The 20,379-nt window shown below is 58.1% G+C and overlaps 1 protein-coding gene across 18 annotated transcripts in view; it reads left to right on the forward strand.

The window, feature by feature from the left end:
- Positions 1-20,379, forward strand: part of Evl (Enah/Vasp-like) — a 145,329-nt gene that overhangs the window by 113,745 nt on the left and 11,205 nt on the right. For 17 of the 18 annotated variants that reach the window (XM_087195572.1, XM_087195575.1, XM_087195578.1 and 14 more), the window contains exons 4-5: positions 17,474-17,537; positions 19,340-19,401. In XM_087195572.1, coding sequence (XP_087051698.1) covers positions 17,474-17,537; positions 19,340-19,401 — 126 coding nt within the window. The remainder of the gene's footprint in view (positions 1-17,473; positions 17,538-19,339; positions 19,402-20,379) is intronic. The other variant, XM_087195585.1, reaches the window with a different exon arrangement.

Below are 20,379 nucleotides of genomic sequence, written 5' to 3' on the forward strand. Positions count from 1 at the left end.
GAGTCCCAGTGTTCAGTGTGAGCCGTGGTTCTGCCACATTGTAGCTGAGAAACTCTTGGGTAACTTTTCTGTGCCTCAGTGTCCTGATCCAGAGAAGGGGATGCTTAGGGTTGTGTTTACAGGTAAGTGAGCTAGACGGTGACATGTTGAGCAGAATGCCTGGCACACCGCAGTCCCTCGGTATTGTGAGTGATATTGCTGTCATTGCTGCTGCTGCCCCTACTGCTGCCGCCACCCAGCTAAGGAGGGAAGTCGGGGCTTGTGGGGCAAAGCCAGGTGGTGCTTAAATACCTTTTGGGCCTGACACATCAGAGCCTTGGGGCCCAGTGTAAACCCTGGGAGTGTTTTTAGGTTCATGCAGACCAGTTTTGGATGTGTCTCCTCAGGCCATGTGCAGGTGTGTGGGTTTTCGGCCTGGACTGCGGTGTGTATAGCAAGGAAGCTTCTCGGCTACTGCGGTGCTGAGTAACGAGCACAAGGCCTAAGCGTTGTGGGGACCCAAACCCCTTTTTACCAAGGACCCTGGGCTGAGTTTAACGTTTCTCATGAGCTCAGCGCTCTGCCTCCACCCGTCCCGGAGGTGGGAGTTATTTTATCTGTACCTGAGGATACATTAAGGGGCCAAAAAGGGCTTAATTTATTCATTCAGAGAAAGTGCTTCAATTAAATAAAAACTACTAGTTGTTTTATTAAATTCACTATCACATCACAAGTAAATCAGTTAACCCAGCCCTCGTTTTCAGGAAAGACAGCTGTCATGAGGAAAGTGACTTCTGGGGGTCAGACTCTGTCTCAGACCCCTCCGTCTCCCATGGGCTGAATGGGTGTCCTAGGGTGTGGGTGCAGTGTGAGTGAGGCCTGACCTGGAAGTGCTGAGGAGTAGCCTCGGCTTCCTTTGCACAGATGGAGAAGCCGGGCCCACTGAGGATTAAGCTGTTTCTTCGGCTGAGATGTAAACCTAGTACGCTGCCAGGCACAGATCTGAAGCGTGCAGCTCAGTGGGACTTTACACACACGTGTCCCCAGTACCCACCGCTAGGTCTGACAGAAAGTGTCCTCAGCTCCGGAAGGCCAGGCGCACACACAGTCCACTTCCCAAGCCAGCGTCGTTGAGATGGCCCTTGGACTTCATACAATCACAAGGAGCGGGAGCGTCAGTCGTATGGGAGCAGGTGTTTGTCACGTGGGCTCCTCAGGTCCACTTGCCGAAGCTGAGGGAAGGATTCAGAGCCCAGGATGGGACCTGGTGCCCGGGAAATACTCAGCCATGCCACACCTGCCCCGCCACGGGCGGGGCTGGCTCCAACACAGACATGCGGTTCGGAGGCCTTCTGGGGATGTTCTTCAGATGTCCTTTCCGAGTCTCAGTGTCTCCACAGGCCGGATCTGGCCCCACACTTCGCTCCTCTCCTCCATGTGTGGACAGACACTGGTGTGAGCTCTGCCTAGAGCTTCCACACCTGGGAGACACAGGGCACCCAGAGAGCAAACCTGAAAGCAAAGCACATCTGCCACGATCCCAGGAGACACTGCCCATACTGGCCCTGCCCTCTAGACCAAACCAGGGCAGAGAGGGAAGCAGCTTCCCTGCGATCCCCTAGACACAGAAGTAGCTGCACCCCAAAGTCAGGACTCCCCTGCTCACATGGCTGGTACTGTCTGTGCTACAGCAGGGGCAGGGCCAGGCTCCGGGGTGCTTTTTGCTCCTTTCTGCTGCTCAGCAGTGAAGCCCTTTGATCTCCAGGATTCCTAACAGTACTGTAGAGGAGTGGGTACAACAGTAATATTTCTGCTCTCTAACTTCCACGTGTTAGGCAGAAAAGATCTTTTTTTCTGACATTTTTGCTGATACCCAGGGAATCTACCTTCTTGGGGCAGTGAATTTAAAATATTTCTTCTTCAACCCCAAGCCCAAACCAGGAAAGCCAAAGTCAGTTTACCAGGTTAAAATTAGATAAATAACTGTCATGGAGCCTGGTGGTTTCAGCTCCCTGGGTGGAGGAAAGGGGTACAGCGTACCTTGTGGGTTCTCGTGGGTCCCAGATGCCACCTTGAGATTGGGAATTCTCCAGTAGATGGACAGTCAACTGCTTCCTTACTGGGGCTTTTTCTGCAGAAATTGTCTCCTGGAGGTTGTAGTGGGGTGGGGAGGGGCTGTGTGGTGCTAATGCTCCGCTCTTCTGAGTGGATGGGAAGGAGGCGGGTGCGGTATGGCTCTGGGGAGCCCTGTCGGGAAACAGCGCAGCAGCCTAGCTGTGGTGGCCGTGTATGTCACTGCTGATCCACTGTCACAGAGCGAGGCCCACCTTTCCAAGGCAAGGTATGACAGCCAAGGGGGGGTGCACAGGCTCAGGGAGGAGCTCAGGGAGGGACTCAGGGCTTCTTTGGCCTAGTAGATGAGGAAGGTGATGGCTTAGCAGTCGTATTATCTGGGCTTTTTGTTTTTCACCAGGCTACTTCTCAGATACCCCTGCCCTGCCCTTCTTCAGGAAAGGCTCCTGCCAACCACGCAGCCTAGTGGGGTACTGGCCCCTCAGCCCCACAAGAAGAGCTTATTGGGCTAAGGAAGTACTCCCTGAAATTCTAAAGCATTTACAGTTGGGCTTTCATGTCCTGTGGGTACTCAGGCCAGCCACTAGGATACACTGACTAAGGTAGAGGCCTAGGCCCCGAAAAGGGAGGCACCTGCCAGGAGCTTTGGTGGAATTGAAACTTAAGGTTAGGCCTTCTAGTTATAGCTTTTCTGTAACTCGCCGCTGCCTGCACAGGTCAGAGAGAGCCAACAAGCTCCTATAACAAGCTCGTGTTTCATGAGCCCTGACTGTGTTCCCCAGCCCCTGGGGGTTCCTCAGTTTGGGAACCAGGGCCATAGACAGTGAGCTTGGCTCATGGCCAGGTTCTAAGCCCTCAAAGGAGAATGACCATGGACACAGGCCTCCAGGCCAGCGCTCCACCTTGTAACCCACTTGATCTGCTCTCTGGAGGCAGCTCCGGAAAACACCTCACTCTGTCCTCCTCCGCTAGCATTTGTGGTGGGACCACAACTCAGTCTGGTCCAAGCCAGCCAGCTGCCCTGGGGGACGGTGCTGACCAGCTGTTCTTGGGTGCCCAAACCGGCTCAGTTTCCCTCCCCACCTGTAACTTATTCCCTTATCAGCCATCAGTTCATGGATTAAGAACCTCATAAAGCCCACTGCTTCCGTGTGCTTTTATATGAGCCAGCTGCTGACTCACCGTGTGACCTTTGAAATGTTGATTTGGACCTAGAGCACTACAAGTCCTTCTTGCTAATGGTTTGGGATTTTATGTCCATCTTCTGGACTGGTGTGAATTTTAGTTCACTTGCAAATGCTGCCACCGTGACCATCGCTGGGAGCAGGGAGAGTGAAATTCTGCAAGGAAGCTGAAGGGTGAATGCCCCTCTTTACTTCCCGAGGGGCCCCTGGTGCACTCAGAATAGCGGCTGGGAAGTCACCTGTAACCCTATAATCCTGTAAGCTGGAGCCAAGCCAGGGATGCCTCTCTCAGAGTCGTTTTTGTGCCCATCTGAACGGGTGGCTCTCCCCCAGCTAGGTCTGTGCACACTGCGAAGCACTTGTGTCTGCCACAGAGCTCCTCAGAGCCCTGAAACCTCCCTGGTGGGGTGACTGGACCATCTTCTGCTGCAGTGCTTGATCTTGGTCCCTCACCCATGACAGAGCCACCAGGGCTCTGAGAGCTTCCCCAGCACTACAGTATTTTTTTTCTGTTACTGTGCTGGCTGCTGGTGGAAGCCCTAGATAGCTTCAGGACCCAGCCCCACCCCTGACCTCAGGGCAGGAAGGGGTCAGGGAGCACCTCGGCCCGTACCAGGAGGGTGAGGCACCCCGCTTGACTGGGACAGAAGCCCCGCCCTCAGCACCTCTCCATTTGGCCGGGCATCTGTATCCTTTAGTATAAACATGTTTATCCTAAAGCAAACGATTAAACCTGAGAGTGGCATTTGGGAACCGCAGTTGTAGGCAAGTCAGACAGAAGCGTATGTAACCTAGGACCTCCAGATCCAGGCCGTCTTGTGGGAGTGCGCCGTTCGCCTGTGGGGGCTACACAAACTCTGGGTGATTAGTGTCAGAACTGAGTGAAAGTGCCGGACATCCAGCTGGTGTCCAGAGAGCTGGAGCACTGCCTGTGTGGAAGCCCACACTTCAAGTGTCAGAAGTGCTGTGCTGTGAAGAGGAATAGGTTTCCTGGGCCTACTTTTGTCACTCAGCACCAGTGTGCAAGCCTTTCCATGTCAGAAGGGCACCTCCACCCTTACATGGCCAGGATCCGCCACTGAAAGCCATATAAAAATGCATCATGATGTAAGCAACCTTATGTTGTTAGTTTGTTTTGTTTTTACTCATTGAACTGGGGTCTCACTATGTTGCCCAGGCTGGCCTCGAATCCTGTACTCAAGCAACCCTCAGCCTCCCAAGTAGCTGGTACTACAGGCATACACCACAATGCCCAGCTCTACCTTCTGCTTTAAGATGTGTTAGGTGCCCCCGTTTCACACTATTCCCCTCCTATGATAAAGGCCGCAGGGGAGTACAGTGCTGCCCTTGCTTTAGCTCCTGAACAGGTGCCATCTGGTGTAATGTGGAGGCAGGGAGGCCCAGGAGTTAAAAGACCCAGATGCTGCCGGAAGCACTGGGGATGCTGGGAGCCGCCACTGCCCCTCTTCTAACCAGGGCATCTCCCTGCTGCCTCTAACCCTAGCATGAAACACTCTACTGTTTGCTACCGTAAAAAACAGACAGAAGCCACCCAGGGCCCCAGACAGGGTTGTGGGTGTTGGTGCGGAGTGGTTGCCGCGCCGAGATCGATACTCTGCTTCCTGCCAGGCCCGTGGCTGCCTCTGGGTCTCAGATCGCACTCGGGAAGACACCTGCTGGGCTCTCTGGGAACCCGTGGTCAGCCGCCCCCGCCGAGGCTCCAGGGGATCTCAGCAGCCCTCCGGGAACAGAGAGCCCAGGGACAGCTCTCCTGGCTAGGACTCAGAGGCCTGGCTGTGCCGCTCTGCCGGTGAGCGCCCAAGCCCAGGGCCTCTGTGAGAAGGAGGGCAGGAGGCCCGGGGCCGGCTGGCCATGCTGCTTCTGTGGGTGGACTCAGGCCATCACTTCCCTTCCTGGGCCTCAGTAGAATGGGGGGCTGTCCTTGCACCCCACAGCCTGAGGGGCCAGGAGACCATGGGCCAGAGGGTGCTGGGCTCCCCACCCAGTACAGCTGGGAAGCACATGCCGCAGAGCCATAGTCGAGCAAGCAGCAGCATGGCAAGGCCATATCTGAGCAAGGAGAACACTCCCTGCCAGCTCTGAGGCTCATAGGAACCCTTGCCTGCCATAGGTTCCTCTGTGTTGCCAGGAAGGGCCTGGCCTAGCCGTCGGGTGTGTGGGTCCTGTCTCACACGTGACTTGAGGTGCATTTTCTCTCTCTCATGTTCTAGACCCTGAAGTGGCAGGGTCACCCGGACTGGTCCTGCACAGGGACAACCTGGAGACCGAGGTCCCCTGAGTCCTGCCGCGCCCACCCTGGGGGCAAGACAGTCCAGCACAGTGAAAAGCTGTGCACATGTCCCACCAAAAGCATGTAGGTGGACAACTCACTTTGGATTTTCTAAGCCAGAATTTAACTCTGATTTAAGAAAAAGCACTGATTCTTTTTCTTTTTACCAGTTCTAGCATATGCTAAGTTTTCTAGGAGTACATCAAAAGAAAATTATACTTGATTTTGTTTGTAACTTAACTGAGAGTTGTTTTCTCTTTGGGGAAAACCCCGTCACCAGCATTGTCTCGGGGGTGTCTCGGACATCCACACCCCCATAAATTCATTCTCTCTCTCCCTCCCTCCCCCCTTCCCTCCCTCCCTCTCTCCCCTTCACAGTACATTCGAGGCATTAATAGATTTTTTGTAATTTATGTGATGGGTTATACAAACCGTGAATTTCATTTCAGGATAATACAAAGAATGTAATAAAATGTTTGTTATAGGAAGGGAGCCATGGGTCTGAGAGGTTTAAGAACTGCTGTGCTAGAAGTGGGAATGGGATGGCTCCTTCTTGCACTGTAGCCTTATTTGACAGTGCCCCACCTGACTGGGAAAACTGAGCCCCGCCCAGAAGGAGGAAGCGAGTATTGGCCACACCACTTACCGATGTGACTGAGAAAGACTGGGATGGTAACGTAGCTCCTCTTCTTCCCCAGAAGAGTAGCACAGGGTGGAGTAGAAGCAGGACGGTGTAAAGAATGCGTCTCCGGAACCAGGCTGCCTTGCTTCCAAATTTCTGCTCCACCTCCTGGGCCCTGAGCAAGCCACCCGTCCATACATGGACATAGCGCCGAGCCAGTGATAGGTTACAGGACGGGTGCCTGGCATGTGTCCTTCAGGCCTGCTCCTCCATCCTGCTCTGCTTCTTGTCCCTGGGTCCAGTGCTCTTCCATGAAACCGTGTTAGGTTCTCTCAAAACTTAGCACAGCCATTTTCTAACCATCTCCTGTCACTCCGGGCAGGCAGGGCCCAAGGTGTTTCGATGCAGCCACATGGTTGGGAGAGGACTTGGCAGAAGCTCTTGCCCTCCCTCCGGGCCCTGCCCATGAAAAAGGGAGTTGTCCAGACCCACGTGGGGCCCATGGGCCCAGGAAGGAGCCCGCAGGGCTAAGAGGCTGAGCGCCCTCGTGCACAGAAGCGAGAGGCACAGTGGTGGGGTCCTCCAGAGGGCAGAGAGGGCAGCCTCAGTCAGCACACCTGCGGGTCTCCTACAACAGCTGCGCATACAACGTGAACCCCACCTCAGCCAGCATGTAGGAAGGCCTCAGAGTCTCAGGCCTGGTGTGAAGGGTGGGGTGGGACAGAGCGTGAGCGTCAGAGGCCAGTTTGCTTGCAGAGTTGGGGTTGGTGCAGCTGGTTTCACATGGCTAACCTGAGGTGTCCCAGGGTTACTGCGGAGCCCCCACCTGCACCCAGCTATGACAGCTCCACTTTGCCCACTTTATCCACTGGGGCTCGGGAGAAAAGGAAAAGGAAAAAAGCCAGTAGCTTAATGGAAATCCAGCTGGGTGAATTACAGCTGGGTAAAGTACTTGTTTTTATTGGCTTCTTGGAACAGAGTGCTCGATCCTTTTCTCACCTGGCTTGGTTACAGCAGCATTACTGGGACTTTCAAAGCATGGACCCTGATGGATCCCAAAGGCCCACTGGCCGCAGCACCAGCAGGCTGCAGCGTCAAAGAGCCCGGGAAAGGGACTTCTAGACCCTGTGAGGAATCAGTTCCATTTTCCCTTTGAAGGGAGGGAGCACAGCTGAGTCTCAGAGATTTTTGAAGTTGGGCTAACTTTTGTTTCACATAAAGCTTTTTTGGTAGAAATTATCACCACCCCACCCCCACCCCCCACCCCCCAAAAAAAGAGACTGGACTGTATCTCCCGGACTGGGAGGCCTCTGGCTCCTTCTTCCTCCCTGAGACCTTCCAGGCTTGCGGTGACCTGGAGGCGGCCCTCGGGGTCTCCCCTACCCGGAGTTAGGGGGCGGGCGTAGGCCTTCCATCTCCTCGTGACTGCCCTCTGGCGGCCACTGTGGGGAAGCGCGATGTGGCTGCTTTCTGATCCAAACTGCCTTTGTGGTTGCCGTGGCAACAGTTACACAGGTCACCGGGACACTGCTCAGGCTCCGCTGTGCTTGCCACGGCTCTGGCCCTCGTGCCCTCTCACATTCCCCCACATTTTCAAAATCTTACCCATCCCCGCAGCACGTCAGGCCCCAGGGAAGCTTCCTGGCCGCTTGTGACCTATTATTCCTGCCCTCCCCTGCACTCCCACGGGGCTTTATTTCTGCCTCTGCCCCGGCAGTGAGCACCACGTGGCACGGCGTTGTTCCTGGCCCTGTACCCAGTCATGTTGGGACTTAGGAAATGTGTCCTCTTTACCTCTGGGCCCTCACAACCAGCTCGCTGACCGGCAGGGGCGCCCTGGTACACCCCACCCGCACCCAAGGGCACCCTGGGCCTGGCTCGCCTTCTCACCCTCAGCCCAGGCCCCAGCTCCTGCCGAGGGTCTGAGACTGTGTGGTGAGCAGCGGTCCCTGAATGAGCCTCGAGACAGCACCATGTCCTGCTGCCACTTTGCCCTGGCGTGGTGGCCCTGCCCTGGCCTCCACCCAGCCTGCCCCCAAGCCCCTCCGCATCGGCCCTGCCTGAAGGCACCGGTGCTCTCACCTGTCAGGTGGGTCCTCGGAGGCTCCTGCACCTCCTGCGCATCCTTTGCTGCTCTGTCTGTGGAGCCGTCCTGCGTGTGACACTGCCCAGCCCCTTGCTGGCCGGTGTAGCCTGTGAGCCCCTCCGGGGAAGGCACCTTGCTGTCCCCCTGCAGAGGTGGATGGTTTGTGAGCCAGCGAGCCAGTTCCCTCATGTCCCTGTGCATGTCGCGTCCCCTATGCTCCCTGCTCTCACGTCCTCCCTGCAGGCCAAGAGGAAGCCTCCCAAGCCAGCAGCCTGTGGATCTGGGCTCAAGGTGAGGGGTGCTATCTGTGATTGAGGGACATGGTCAATTGAATTGTCTCACACAGAAATCGCACCCGTCACCTTGGCCTGCTGAGCACCGCCTGGACTGAGGAGCGCACCTCCCTCCACCACAGTCCTGCCGCAGGACCCTCGCTGTCGTGACCTGAGGTGCACAGCTGCAGACCGCACTCCGGATGTGGACTCCAACAGACTGTGCCCAGCACGTGCCCTTACAAGACTTTCTGGTCTGTAAAATGGACCACCACACCTACCTCACAGGGGTGTTGTGAGGGTAGCATGAGCAATGTTTGGAAAAGGTTTTTGTCACCTGAAAATCACAGTAACCATCTGCGTCATCCGCAGAGGCTACTCCACCCTCGGCTCCTGCAGCAGTGGCAGCAGCTGGGCAGCGTTTCCGCACATTTCCAGTGTGACAGCCCCGGAGCTAAGTCACACATTGTTGAAGGGAAGAAACTACCTTTCCACGGGTGGGCGCCTTGTGTGGGCATCTCGCTCCTTGGTCCCACGCCTCAGATTGCCAGGAAGCCTTAGGGACAGTTGTCTCCATGAAGGCTCACACCCAGTGAGTAACTTGCCTGCCGCAGCACTGGTGAGAGACAGAACCCAGGCGAGAACCCAGGCCCCCGATCCCCAGTCCCCATCCCTGCCCCTTGGACCGGAGACCCTGATCGGCTGCTGTGTGCGCTGTCTGAGCCGTACGAAGCTTGATCGGGGGTGATTGTTACAGACACTGAACCTGGCCCATCTTTATTGGCAAAAACATCTCCTGGAGAAGTGGAGAATTAAGGTCCACTTTGTCTCCCAGAGCATACAGCCGCTCTGGAGAATGATCACTCCCTTAACAGCTGGCTCGAGGTTGGGCCAGGCCTGGGCCGCCTGTTCCTCCAGGTAACCTCAGGCTGCTTCCCTCATTTCCGAGGCCTCTGCTCAGAGTGTGCCTGTCATACACAGACCCATGCACTTGCCACCTCAAGCCTCTCACTGTCTGTGTTTTCCTTATGTGCTCTGTCTTTGCTTGTAGCCTGTCCCTTCTCTCTAGATTGCTAAGTTCTAGGGGAGCAGTTTGTATCCACGTCTGTTCCCCCAGTGCCTAGCACAGTGTTTGATGAATGAATGAGCAACATCTTTGAATTCCTGAGCATCAGTTCTGGGCTTTGCAACAGCAAAGACAAGTAAGGCATGGTTCATCCCTGTGTTCGCAGAGTGAGGTGGGGAAGAGACACCAGGGTGAGCTCTGAGGAGCAGGTGGGCCAGGCCCGGGAGGACAGGCTCTGGTGTAATATTGCAGCCTTAGACTTCCCTCCGGAACTGTAAGGAAGGACAAGTGTGTGACAGAGTTGGGCTCCAGTTCTCAGTGGCTTCAGATCTGTATCTCAGGGCAGTGAGTGGCAGGCAGCATAGAGCCCTCAGCAAGAGGCCAGTGCTCGTGCCTCTTCATCTCCAGTGTCCTGCTTCTCTCCAGCCCCTGTGGGGCAAATTTAGTCCCAAGAAGGGAAAGTGGGACCCAAGGCCCAGGGGGAAGGACTGAGCAGGGCAGGACAGTGTGAGCCCACGTCAGGAGGAAGCGAGGTCCTCCCCTTCCCTGCCGAGGCAGCTGGGCCAGGGGTACAGATTCCTTTGGAGCCCCATGTGGCCCTTTAAAACTCTGTGCATGTTTTGCATATTTTTATCCTACTCCAAGGAAGTTCAGAGGGAACAGTGCAAACCCACGAGGGAACAGTGCAAACCCACGAGGGAACACCCTAGGGGAGTTGGTGCATTCAGGGAAACGAGGTGCCTGATCTGAAGAGGGTGACTAAGAAAGAGAGCCAAGGAGGCCATTAGGGGACCAGGCCAGGCCCTGGAGGGCAGGAGGCATCAAATCCCAAGGTTAGGATTTCCTACAGAACCAGGGGAAAGGCAGGGAAGAGCCTGGCTTTCTGCCATTTGGTCTGTAAGCACAGGCTCAGGGGCCGAGGCAGAGAGAGCAGAGGGGTGTGGAAAGCCTCCAGGAGAGAGCAAGGGGGCTCAGATCTAGGCAGGCTGGAGAGGGTGCACCAGACGGACAGCACTACAGAGACAGCAGAGGCTGAGAGTGGGGAGATCAAAGTCAGGGCGTGGGGACAGCGCTGTCTGCAAGAGGGCCGAGCTCGGTTCCTGTGTGGAGCTGGGAACAGAGAAGGATGCAAGCTGTCAGAATCAACGGGCTCCAGTACTGAGCATGGCCTGAGCCCCTGTGCAGAACCCTCCAGCTGAGAAGCAGGCAGGTGGAGAGAGGAGGAGGTGACTAACGCTGTCACCCGAGGGCCAAGGCAGAGGGTGCTTCCGGGGCTCTCTGGACACCAAGACTCTGACGGTCAGGAGCACACGGGCCAACCTTCCACCCAGAGGGCACGGTCACCGAACCCATGGGCACAGCAGCACTGAGGCCCATGGCGAGGCTAAGAGAGGCCGCTGCCCCGTGGGGGGCAGAGAGAAGTGCTTGCTCTGGGCTGGAGGGTCGGTCACATGTAGACCGGCAGCTGGTCAGACTGGGAAGGAAAGCGGGAGCAGCAGGAGCAGGGTGGGGGAGGGCAGACGTGGCAGTGAGGAAGGGAAGACCCGGAGCCCCTGGGAGGGCCTAGGAGGAGCTGGTGGCGGAGCTGTGACAAGCCGGGGACTTATGTGCCTGCTTCCCGTTCCCTTGGGCCTGCACAGCTACCCCAGTCTCACCCACAGCCCACAGGCTAAGCGAAGAGCTGCACAGCAAGGTCCCTTCCTGCAGTTACCTGGTATCCCGGAGCCAGGCGGGCTGAGCCCCCACCAGGTCCTTCAGGCCAAGCCTACGGAGCCATGTGGACAGACACATCCAATAGGTTAGCAGGGAGGCTCATTAGAAATTGATGCGCTGAAGCCCATGTGGTGGCTTCGAGGCATATCAGTTACCACTGCTCCAGCCAGGCGGCTGAGGAAGAGGAGGTAAGTGGCCGGGATGCGAGAGGCACCTTGCGGACGGTGCCCAGGAGCCCTGCCCGCAATGGTCAGCAGGGAGTGGACCTTCCACTGTTTCTGCTTCTGCCACTGTGCCTGCGCTGTGCTCTGCAGAGTGACCTGTAGGTGACGAGAGCGTGTGCCTCCCTCTCCTCCCCACTCCCCTGTGCTGCTCCTCCCACCTGCTCCCGGGGTGGGGGGGGGCGGGGGGGGCTGGAGCCCCAGCCCTGGGACAAGCTGGTGAGGTCCTGTGGGTGTGGCTGGCTGGAAGCAGTGGCAGCAGCTCGGAGGTCATCCACCCATCCCAACCCTCAGTTTCCCCATCTTCCCCCTCAGGCAGCTGACTCCTCAGACTCTGCAGAGGCGCTTTGCAGACATTAAGGTGCAGCAGATGTGCCATTTGGGGCTCCAGATTGGTTTTATTAGGAAAGAGGAAGCCAGTTGTGGCCCACGCCTATAATCCTAGCACTCTGAAAACTGAGGCAGGAGGGTTGCTGCAAGTTGGAGGCCACCCTGAGCTACATAGCGAGATCTTATCTCAGAAAAAAGAAAAAAGAAGGAAATAGGAAAAAAGGACCCTGTCTACAAATCAGCTCTCCTGAGGAGGCGGCCTGAGTGGGCCCCTGCCTGCAAATGGGGTGCTCTGGCCTGTACCTTGGGCCTCAGGACCCTTCCATGCAAGCAGAGGGCAGGGCCAGGAAGGGATGCAGCTCACTGGCACCAGGGCGGCTCTGGGCCTTGAGCTGTCTTTGTCGGAACTGAAGGGACCCAGCCTCTGCTGTGACCTTGTGGGAGCATGACTGCAGGGCTGCTCGGTGCTTCTCCCTCCCGGAACTACAGCAGTGCCCTGCTCCTCAGGAAGCCGGGCTGTGACTGCCCGCCTGGCCCAGGGTTCGGGTCTGAGGGTCTGGCTGCAGTTCCACAGGCACTGGTGACCCAAATGACGGCAGCCTAAGTTCCCGCAGTGAGGACGAGGCCTGTGTCCTCGAGGTGAGCAACCACCCCGGCATTCAGATGGGCAGGGTATCAGTCAGGTGTCACTGCTGGTGTGCCAGCTGCACATTTGGCCAGGCCGAGAGAGCATCAGGGTGCTGTGGGGCAGAGCTCTGGCCGGGAGACCTTTTCCTGGGTGCTGGTGCCAGCTCTGCAGCCAATTCCCAGGTGGCCTTGGCCGGCTGACTCTAAGGAAAGTGGCCAGACCAGGACTTCGGCCCAGGTCACAGACTCCATGCCCACGTGGACACTCGCCTGCTTGGTGTAGGAGTGGTGCCCACGGGGGTCACAGGGCCTTGCTGTTAGAGGGGAAGTGTGCCAGGCCTGGGACAGCTCCACCCATCGCCATCCTAAATGGAGGAGCTTCCTGGAAAGAGGGGAAGGGGCTGGCCAGAGAGATGCAGAGGGAGAGGGTGAGGGGGACCGGGAGGGCTTGGGACTCTTGATGGCCCAGACCAGGTGGCTATCCTTTCCTGGCCAGAAATTCCATCAAGCATCACCGAGCAGGTGCTGATCCTCTGTCTGGCACTCTCGGATCTCAGGTTCCAGCTTTTCAGGCCAGGGGACACCTGGACTGGAAACTGAGCCTGCCCCTCGGTCACAGCCAATCAGTGTGCGGGCGTGCAGGGAAAGGCCTGCTTGGCCACCTTGGCCCTGTGGATGAGAACCGCCCATCGGAACCCTTGGGGTGGGGTCACAGAGGAGCTGTCCCTGGAGGGACTCCTGCCCGCCAACTTATCCTGAGGGTAGCACAGGGTGCGCTCGCATATTTGAGCATTCAAAGGAGGAAAATCCCATCACCCAAGATAGCCAGTCTGCATTCTGGTGCACTTCCTTTGCTCCTTTGAGTGGTAGATTCCATCTCTCTGCTTTACGGGAGACTGAGGCCCAGGAAGAGGAGGGACCTGCGCGGTGCCTGACTGCTGAGTGGCAGGGCACAGTGGCACAGCCTGGCTGAGGGGCTGGGCGGCGGAGGAAGACCAAAGGGGGCAGACCACAGCCCCCACCGTCCAGGCCTACGAGACCACTCTGGTCCCGACACACCTCCAGGAAGACTTCCTGCCCACGGGACTGTGTCCACTCAAGGCACATCACACAGTGGCCCTTGGGCTCTGCACACCCTGCGGGTCCATGAGCGACATCTCTCTCCTGGCCCCTCTCCCAGTGCCTCGTAGGTGGGCACTGAGGCAGCGAGGCAGGCGGGTTCCGAGAGCCTCCAGTCTCCCAGCAAGGCCCCACAGGCGCTGGTCAGCACTCCCCTTCCTGGCCCTGGCCTCCTCCTGTTTGCCCTGCCCCTCTGCTGTCAGGTGAAGCAGTGGAGGACTTCGCTCCAGAGTCCTCAGCCAGGGCCGTGGTGCTCTTCTCCAGCCTGCCAGCTTCCTTAGAGACACTGGCGTGGCGTCTGTGTCTGCTCAGTGGGCCCAAGTTCTCATCCCTTCACAGCCCGTTCTGTTGATCGTGTGCCGCCGCTTTCGGTGACCTAAGTACCTCACCTGCCCTCTCTGAAGGTGGAGTTTTCAGACCTCCAGCGTTCGTGTCCCCTGTCAGACACATGCACCGGCCAAAGAGGGGGTCGGTAAAGAAAAGTAACCTAGGCAACCGTTACCAGGCCCCTCCCCCCTGGGGCAGGGGTGTGGCCTGCAGCAAAGCTAGTGGGAGAGCAATGCATACCGCTCCGCTGTGTGCCCTCCAACCTTGGTGACTGTTCAGAGTCACCTGAAAGCAAGTGCCCACAGCATATGGAGAGAGACGGGTCGTTCAGATGTTGCCTCAGGCTCAGGTACAGCTGTCCTCCACAGAGCACAGTGAAGGGCGGGAGGTCACCAGCCTCTGTGCTGCGCCCCCCGCTTTCAAGGTCCCGAGCAGGACGCTGCCCCTCCCGGCGTCCGCTCCTCTCCTCCTCCAGCACAGGCCCCTGCTCCTCCCCTCTGGCAGCCTCCTCGTCTCCTCTCGCCCTGGCTGCCTTTCTGGAGCCTCAGGCTGGGGCCCTGCCCCTCTCCCCCATCTCCTGGTTTCCTAAATCCCCCGCGTCCTGACCCACTCCTGGGGTGCCCCGTGTTTGATGGGACCTGGACCTGAGGCGGGAACCGGCCCTGTGGGACAGTGGGAACCATGCCGGTGCCGTGGATCTGCGCTTCCGCACGGGACTCCGCCTCCGAGCTCTCGCAGCCCTGGGCTCAGTCCAGGGATGGTCGGCCTCTGCCTCCCCTCCCACGACGGCCATCTCCCTTCCTCCCTTCGCTTGTCGGTGGCGCACACAGGCTTTTGATTTTGCCTTTGGCAAAATGTCTGAGGGTGAGAGGCGGGGTCTCCGGGTGGGCTGGGCCCTGCCGCGTGCCGAGACCAGCTTTCCGGCGAGACGCGCCTGGCACAGGGCGGCCAGGGTCGTGAGCCCAGGGCCCTGAGCAAGTCCCGCCCCACTTCTCAGAACCACCAGAATCCACGGGGAAAGGTAGTGCCTTTTTCTCGCGCGCGCGCGCACGTGGTGGGGGGGGGGGACAAGCAGTGCAGGGGTTGAACTCAGGCCCTCACACATGCCAGCCAAGTGCCCTACCACTGAGCTACATACATCCTAGTCCTATTTATTGTTTAAGACAAGGTCTCGCTAAATTGCCCAGCCTGGCCTCAAACTTGGACTCCTCCTGCCTCAGCCTCCTGAGTAGCTGGGATTATAGGTGTGTGCCATTGTGCCCAGCTGAAAGTGCCTTCTTAGCCGCATGTGCAGACCTGCCTGGGTGGAGGGCCGCTTAGGTGTGCAGGGACTCGGGTGGGCGGGCTCATGTCTGACTCAGCAGAAAGGCTGAAGGGTTTCAAACAGTCACGACAGCTAGCATTTTGTTGTGCTTCATGGTTTACCAGGGGCTTTGTATCCATCCAGCGTGTCCCAGCAGCTTTGTGAGGAGCCGCTATCGGTACTCGTGTTAGCAGAAATGGACAGATCGTGTAGGGGTGCAGAGCGCACAGGTGTGGGGCGGAGCTCCGGCCCATCCTCCACCCCCACCGTGTCAGTGCCTCCAGGAACAGCCAGGTGTCCCCCAATATCCCATGATAGAGGCCAGGCCATCAGCCTCTCCTGCCATGCCCCAAGGCCTCCAGCCTACACAGGGTGCCGGGCGCCAGCAGGGGACAGAGCGCCAATGCCCTCCACAGCCACTGCCTCTCTGAGCAAGCATGCAGGTGGGGACCCCTTCCATCTTGGTCCACCTGCACTGCGTCATGGGGTTCCTGACCTGGGTGATGTGTAATGAACAGGAATTCACCGGCTCGCCGTGCTGAAGACTTGAGAGGTCTGGAATCGCGGCTCAGCATCCAGTGGCACAGGCAGAAGAGCAGGAGGCTGGGCCCACTCTTTCTCACTTTTAATGGCCCCAGGTGGCCGCTGAGCAGGGAGTGGTCTGATGGCTCCTACCTCTTAACACCATCATAGTGCTCGCTAAATTTCCATGAGTGGTGGGGATGCTGAGCACTCCAGCCCTGAGGCCCTGTTTTCTGGGGCACATCCTTGGGTTGTCTGTCCCCCCAGGCCAGTTCCACCCAGCTCCTTCCCCAGCACTGAGGATCTTCAAGCCACCGAGCGTCAGGCGTGTGCCAGGCTAGAGTTGGTGAGGGACACGGCTCTGCCCTCGGGAAGCCAGGGCTGTGGCGTGGAAGGGAGGACAGTGATGAGCGAGGGAGGAGGCTCAGGCTCCGTGAGAGGCCTGAGGGCCTGGAATCGAGGCACACTGGACCTAAGGAGACCCGAAGGTGCAGGGACAGGAATTGGGGATCTCACGACCACACAGATGACCTGCATGACACGATACAGGCCCTGCCCCCTCCCTGGGCCTGAACTCCCACCCCTGAAACAAAAGGGACTGTACTTCACAGTGCTAAGAAACCTGGTAGCTCGAGACAGGCCAACAGGCGCTTCGTTTAAGAAGAATGGAGGAGCTGGGCACCGAGGCACACTCCTTTAATCCTGACTACTCAGGAGGCTGAAGCAGGAGGATCACAAGTTCTAGGCCAGCCTGGGGAGTTTAGTGAGACCCTGTCACAAAATAAAAAATAAGGCTGGGGATGTAGCTCAGTGGCAGAGTGTTTTTCTAGCATGGGCAAGGGCCTGGGGTCAGTCACCAGTACCATGCAGAAGTCAGTCAGTAAAAGTGGAGGCCTTATGCAGCCAAGTGTTCTTTTCTGGCTCCATAACAGATAAAGCTCCAGCTGATCTGATGTTGTCTGAAGCAGAGAAGCAGAGCCTCCTGCTCAGGCCTGGGCTCCTGCCGGCCTCCCTCACCCTCCAGGGCCCAGTCCAGATGCAGAGGACCAGGCCGCAGCCAAGGGAGGACCGTCCTCAGACCAGGAGAGGGCCTCGCCCATAGCACAGGAGCCAGATGAGGATTGGCACAGTCGCTGAAACGAATCCTACACCGGGGCAGAAGTCCCACTGTGCAAGTCTGAGCCCAAGGCCTGAGCCAGCCTAGCAGAAGAGTTCTGGAATGTGGTGCATTCTTAGAATCCCAGTTGCTCAGGAGGCCAAAGCATGAGGATCACAAGTTCAAAGCCTCCTTGGGCAGTTTTGTGAGACTCTGTCTCAAAATAAAATTTTAAAAGAGCTGGAAATGCAGCTCAGCACAAGAGCGCCTGCCTAGCATGTGCAAAGCCTTGGGTTCCATCCTCACTATGTTCGGCCCTTCCAAGTGGTGATTTTAGGCCAGTGTCAAGAGGTTGAGAGGGCAGGAGCAGGTGCGGAAGCAGAAACACCTGGTCCCGTTGAAGGGAAGGGGGAGCCAACAGCTAAAAGGGACAGTTTTTTAACCATGTAAAAGTTTGGGTCTGGTTTATTTATGGCTCAGAGGGAGAAGCCACACAAAAGGGAGAAGGAAGGGCTGAGTGGGACCGAGGTCTTACACAGGTGAGAGGCAGGCATCCGGGCAGCCAGGGCCCAGGGCGCTAAGACCACCATCGGTCAGGCTTCCCTCTACTGACCACTCCGCTCTGTGCTTCTCTGCCCTGCAGGCCCCTCCGCCCAGCGTCAGGTGCAGAATGGCCCCTCTCCCGAGGAGATGGACATCCAGAGAAGGTAACCCTGCACCCAGCAGCCTCCCCACAGAGCCAGGGCACTCGGCAGTGAGCGAGGACAGCGTGCAGCTCGGGTGCACACTGGGGACAGGAATGGCAGGGCGCCATCTCCTCTGTTAAAATGGGGGTCCCCTTGCTCCCCTGTCTCCAGGGAGCGTGTTCCTGGTCAGGCATGTTTCCGAGAATGCTTGCCCCTGTGAGATTCACTTTGCTGATTCCTAAGTGGGCCAGCTCCTTTGCAGCTGAGGAAGGCCTTTGTATACCTTGTTTTGCTTTCATGAGCGCACCTAACACTTCCCACTTCCCACTTCCCACTTCCAGGTTGTTACTGTTACTGTGTCCCAGATGAGCCGGCTGAAGGTCAGAATGGAAACGGCTGGCCCAGAGTCAGCCAGGGGGCTGGAGCCTAACAGGGCCGCAATCACACAGCACCCTGCTTGTCCCAGGGCACCCACCAGAGCGAGGCCCAAAGGAGTGAGCCCCAGCAGACAGGACAGGAGGTACCAGGCACAGAGACACACAGAGACAGGTGGTGCTCCCTGGCGCCCAGTTGTTCTCTCAGAGCTGGTTAAACACCCACAGCACCTCCTTGCTTCACCCAAGGCCCAAGCCCAACGGGCGGCAGAGGGCGTGGCCTCAGACCAGAGCACCCCCTGGTGTCCGGCCATGAATTACGGGGACTCTCGCCCGTCCTGCCACCCACCGTTTCAGGCCAGCTTCCATCAAGTGATGACTCCAAGCAGAGGATAGTTCCTCTTTTCATGAAAACACTACCGCAACTTCAGATATGATCTTTAAATATTTTTCACATGCTCTCATTTGCTGCATTTTCTAAGTCTGTGGCTCCCGTGGAGGCTGGAGTGTGGGTGGAGTTTGGGATGGAGAAGTAAATTCAGATGCTTGGGAGCCCTGCACCACCTGGCCCAGCCCAGGGCTTTCCCCTCCCTGTAGGCCTCAGGCAGACCCCTGCTCAGGACTCAGAACAGGGAGTCCTCTGTTCCCCCGGAAGGGAAGTGGCTTGCCCATGAGCACAAAGCCAGAGATCCACAGCAGGCACCAGGAAGCTCCCTGCTGGGGTGAGATGCACGTGTTTAGCCTCTGCCCCACACTGCTGAGCACCTGCTGTGTTCCAGAGACCCACAGCCTGCTGCAGACCACAGCTGCCTGGCCTCTGACCCACCATAGGAGAGACCCAAGCTAGAGCTGCCTCAACTCTGCTGGCCTTGATGGCAGGCATTTAGAGTTTGTCCCGCCCAGCTGCAGCCTTGCTCGGTCCCTACATGATTGTGGAAGGCTCTTCCCTCCCTTTCCACTGCTTTTTGGGCTGGGTTCCCGGATGTACTGGGGGGTCATTGCCCTCACTCAGCTGGGCTTTGAGAGCACGGCAGGGCCACTCTGCTGTGAGAGAGGGTGCTGTTAGTTCCACTGCTGTGCGCAGCTCTGCTGTGCCACACAGCCTCTGAACAGGCCTGGGCTGGTGGCTGGTCTGTGGCAGACAGTGGGGCGTACGGCCTTTGTGTGCATTTCCCTGACAGCCCACAGTGCCTAAGGGTTGCCCCGGGGAGTTCAGCAGGTGCTAAGAACTAAGCACATGTGTTCTTCAGGCCAGTCGGTTACAGGGGCCACAGCCCCCAAAGCGGGGTGAGCCATCACCTGGGGAAAGCTTGATCCCACCCGTGACTGAAATCAAATCAGCCAGGGGTGACCTGTGCCGAGGGACTGCTCCCTGCTCAGTGTGCGGGAGCTCAGGAGACTGCCAGCACCCCCAGCTCCCCTCAAGGAGCGCATGTGCTTGCTTTGCAGACAAGTGATGGAGCAGCAGCAGCACCGCCAGGAGTCCCTGGAGAGAAGGGCCTCGGCCACAGGTGAGCGCCCCCTTCCCCCCACCCCCTGCCACTGCCCTCTGTGGGGAGCCACTGATCAGTAGTCTCAGCACAAGCGGGGGGGCCTGAGGCCCTGCCCAGCAACTCCTGGCCCTCTCATCACCCATCCCATACGCACTCCGGGAGTGCCCGCTGTGTGTGGGCACCATGCTGAGGGCTGTGGACAAAGTAGGACCATCCCTGCCCCACGTCCAGGGTCACAGACACGTGATGAACACTTGTCCTGACACATGGGGCAAGCAGCGGCCACCTGGAGTGTGGGGTGCTGGGGGTACCTTGGAGGCACCCTGGTCAGAAGGGACTGCCCAGGAGGGCTGCCCAGCCCGGTCCTGAGGGAAGAAGCGGGGATCAGGCATCATAGGGTGCAGGACTCTCGTTCACTGACTGCTTCCACCCACTCCATCACGCTGCGTGTGCTTGAGCGCCTCTGAAGTGCACGGGTGAGCCTGGTCCCGCTTTGCTGACCCAGGTGCCAGTCGGGCCTGTCCTTGGCCAGCCCTCCCTGTGCTTGGGGACAGCTCGGTCCCCCAGTCATCCCACAGCTCCCTCCCTCCACACTGGCCTCTCCTCTCTGTTCCTCCCAGGCACCCTCTTCTTCCCTCCACACCTTTGTCCCCTGGCCTGGCCCTCGCTTTCCTCACTGGTCTAAGAGCTTCCAGCGGGGCAGGAGCCCTGTCACAGGCACCACGGCACTGTGCCGCTCCTGGTGGTGCTGTCAGCTGGCCGCAGTCCCAAGTCTCTACCCACTGGTGGGGTTTGCTGACCTCCCTGCTAGATGCTAAATGCCCTGGAGCCCAGCCCAGGCTGGTCGCCCTGGTGCCTAGCACCATGCCTGGCACACAGTGGAGGTGCAGGCAGTATCAGGATGGTGGCTGGATGGATGCCCCCATCAGTACTGCTCCCTCACCCAGTCCCCCCTCGGCCCTGGGACCCACAGATCCCTGCCATGGCCCCCAAACG

The sequence above is a fragment of the Heterocephalus glaber genome, unplaced genomic scaffold, assembly GCF_053883595.1.
Source record: "Heterocephalus glaber isolate CG9 unplaced genomic scaffold, H.glaber_assembly_v1.0 deba00001608, whole genome shotgun sequence".
Classification (NCBI taxonomy): Eukaryota; Metazoa; Chordata; class Mammalia; order Rodentia; family Bathyergidae; genus Heterocephalus; species Heterocephalus glaber.